At 41.8% G+C, this 2,500-nt stretch overlaps 1 protein-coding gene across 1 annotated transcript in view; it reads left to right on the forward strand.

Annotated features, from left to right (window-relative positions):
• The first annotated feature begins 1,932 nt into the window (after nucleotides 1-1,932).
• LOC110153476 (scavenger receptor cysteine-rich type 1 protein M130-like) overlaps nucleotides 1,933-2,500 on the forward strand; it is a 13,390-nt gene continuing 12,822 nt past the window's right edge. The window contains exon 1 of the mRNA XM_055165534.1: nucleotides 1,933-1,942. Within this exon, the coding sequence (XP_055021509.1) occupies nucleotides 1,933-1,942 (10 nt within the window). The remainder of the gene's footprint in view (nucleotides 1,943-2,500) is intronic.

The following is a 2,500-nucleotide window of genomic DNA, read 5'->3' on the forward strand; positions in this document are numbered from 1 at the left end:
CCAACTCAGTTTTTCAGACTCAGTTTGAGAAAGAAACAGATTCAGTCTCAGAGTCGCCTGAAAATATGACTGTGGCTGTTTAAATCATTATTCAGAGACAAAATAAAACATGTGGGGCCCCGGGGCCCGTCACATACAATATCTATATTTATCTATATTTATACCTATGATTTCTTCTCTATATTTATTTATCTGTGTTTTCTTCTCTGTGTTTCTCAAGACGAGTGATTTCCTGAGTTCAGAAAAGTGCAGGAGATTTTATTTTTAAAGAGACGGGGTCGGGGTCAGAGACGGGGTCAGGGTCTTTGCGCTGGAAAACAGATTTGTGTTTTAAGAAAAATGAAAAGGTCCTCAGATCAAAACCAAGACCCAGACCAAGACCCAGACTCAGACTCGGACCTGGACTCAGGTGCGGCGCTGGGACTCAGACTCTTTTGTGTTTGTTCAGATTATTTCAGAGTTTTTTCACTGATTCTTTTTGTCTGAGAGGAACAGGTTACATTTTAATGTCTTTTATTAAAATTAATTTAATATATATATTTTTAGATTTTATGAAACATATTTTTATTTAATTAGATTTTTAAAAAAATGATTAAATAATTGTTCTGAATGAATTTGTTTTTTATTGGAACATCATTCATTTGATCTGTTTTTATGTAAATGATTTTCTTGACTGTGTGTTTGTGTGTGTTTGTGTGTGTGTGTGTTTGTGTGTGTTATTGTGTGTGTTTGTGTGTTTGTGTGTGTGTGTGTTTGTGTTTCTTTCTTCTCTTGATTTCTTCTCTTTTTCTTTTCAGGTCTTGATCTTCGTTCGTTTTCTTCTTCAGATTCAGAGGGACTGTTTTTCTGAGCGGAGGGATCCTGAGCCGAGAGCCGTGATGTGGCTCCTGCTGCTGCTCCTGTGTGTTCCTGCGCCGACACTCGCTCAAGGTACGAGGGGTCAGAGGTCAGAGGTCGGTTAGGGGTCAGAGTGTCACTTAAAAACTAAATACTCCAAGTACTTTTGAGTTTTCTGTCATGTTCCTTAAGTTTAACTCTGTGTCTGTGTGTGTTGTTGTGTGTTGTTGTGTGTGTCTGTGTGTGTGTGTTGGTGTGTGTGTCTGTGTGTGTGTGTCGGTGTGTGTTTGTGTGTGTGTGTTGTTGTGTGTGTTTGTGTGTGTGTGTTGTTATGTGTGTTTGTGTGTGTGTGTTGTGTGTGTGTGTGTGTGTGTGTGTGTGTTGTGTGTGTGTGTGTGTGTGTTGTTGTGTGTGTTTGTGTGTGTGTGTTGTTGTGTGTGTGTGTGTGTTGTTGTGTGTGTTTGTGTGTGTCTGTGTGTGTGTTGTTGTGTGTGTGTGTTTGTGTGTGTGTGTCGGTGTGTGTTTGTGTGTTATTGTGTGTGTCTGTGTGTGTGTGTGTGTGTGTGTGTGTGTGTTTGCAGGTAAAGAGCCCAGACTGATCCTGAGCAACGGCTCCAACCCCTGTGAGGGCTTCATACAGGTACTTCACCTGCCCCTACACCTGCCCTACACCTGCCCCTACACCTGCACCTGCCCCTACACCTGCACACCTGCACCTGCCCCTACACCTGCACCTGCCCCTACACCTGCCACCTGTGTTTATGTTTCTTCTGTCGCAGAACTTTGAGTTAAATGCTCCTGAAGCACAAACATGTTTTGTGCTTCTAATGTTATGTTGTTGTTGTGTTGTTGTTGTTATGTTGTTGTTATGTTGTTGTTGTTATGTTGTGTTGTTGTTGTTGTTGTTGTTGTTGTTGTTTGTTGTGTTGTTGTTGTTGTTGTTGTTTTTCTGTTGTTGTTGTGTTGTTGTTGTTCTGTTGTTGTTGTGTTGTTGTTGTTATGTTGTTGTTCTCGTCACACTCAGATCTGGACTCGTGTTTGTTTGTTTGTTTATTCTGGGTCTGTTACATCTGCAAAACTCCAAACCACCTCGTGATGTCATCAAGTGAACATTTTCTCTTTAGTTCAGTCCAGATCAACGACTCGAGGACTGAAACGTTCCAGATGATTCTAGTGAAGGTGAAGTGTGGAGTTTAAAAACACAGTGGAGCACTTCCTGTATCACCACACGATGACATCACAAGGTGGTTTCAGTCTGAGAGAAGAAGTCTTTTGTGTGTGAAACATGTGAATGAAACAAACACAACTCCTGTGTGTATGTGTGTACAGGTGTGTGTGTGTGTGTGTACAGGTGTGTGTTGTGGGTACACATGTGTGTGTTTGTGTGTGTACAGGTGTGTTTGTGTGTGTACAGGTGTGTTTGTGTGTACAGGTGTGTGTTGTGGGCACACGTGTGTGTTTGTGTGTGTACAGGTGGGTGTTGTGGGTACACATGTATGTGTTTTTGTGTGTACAGGTGTGTTTGTGTGTGTACAGGTGTGTTGTGGGTACACGTGTGTGTTTGTGTGTGTACAGGTGTGTGTTGTGTGTACACATGTGTGTGTTTGTGTGTTGTGTGTACACATGTGTGTGTTTATGTGTGTACAGGTGTGTGTTGTGTGTA

The sequence above is a fragment of the Boleophthalmus pectinirostris genome, unplaced genomic scaffold, assembly GCF_026225935.1.
Source record: "Boleophthalmus pectinirostris isolate CB_2022bp ecotype Guang Dong unplaced genomic scaffold, ASM2622593v1 HiC_scaffold_8, whole genome shotgun sequence".
Lineage (NCBI taxonomy): Eukaryota > Metazoa > Chordata > Actinopteri > Gobiiformes > Gobiidae > Boleophthalmus > Boleophthalmus pectinirostris.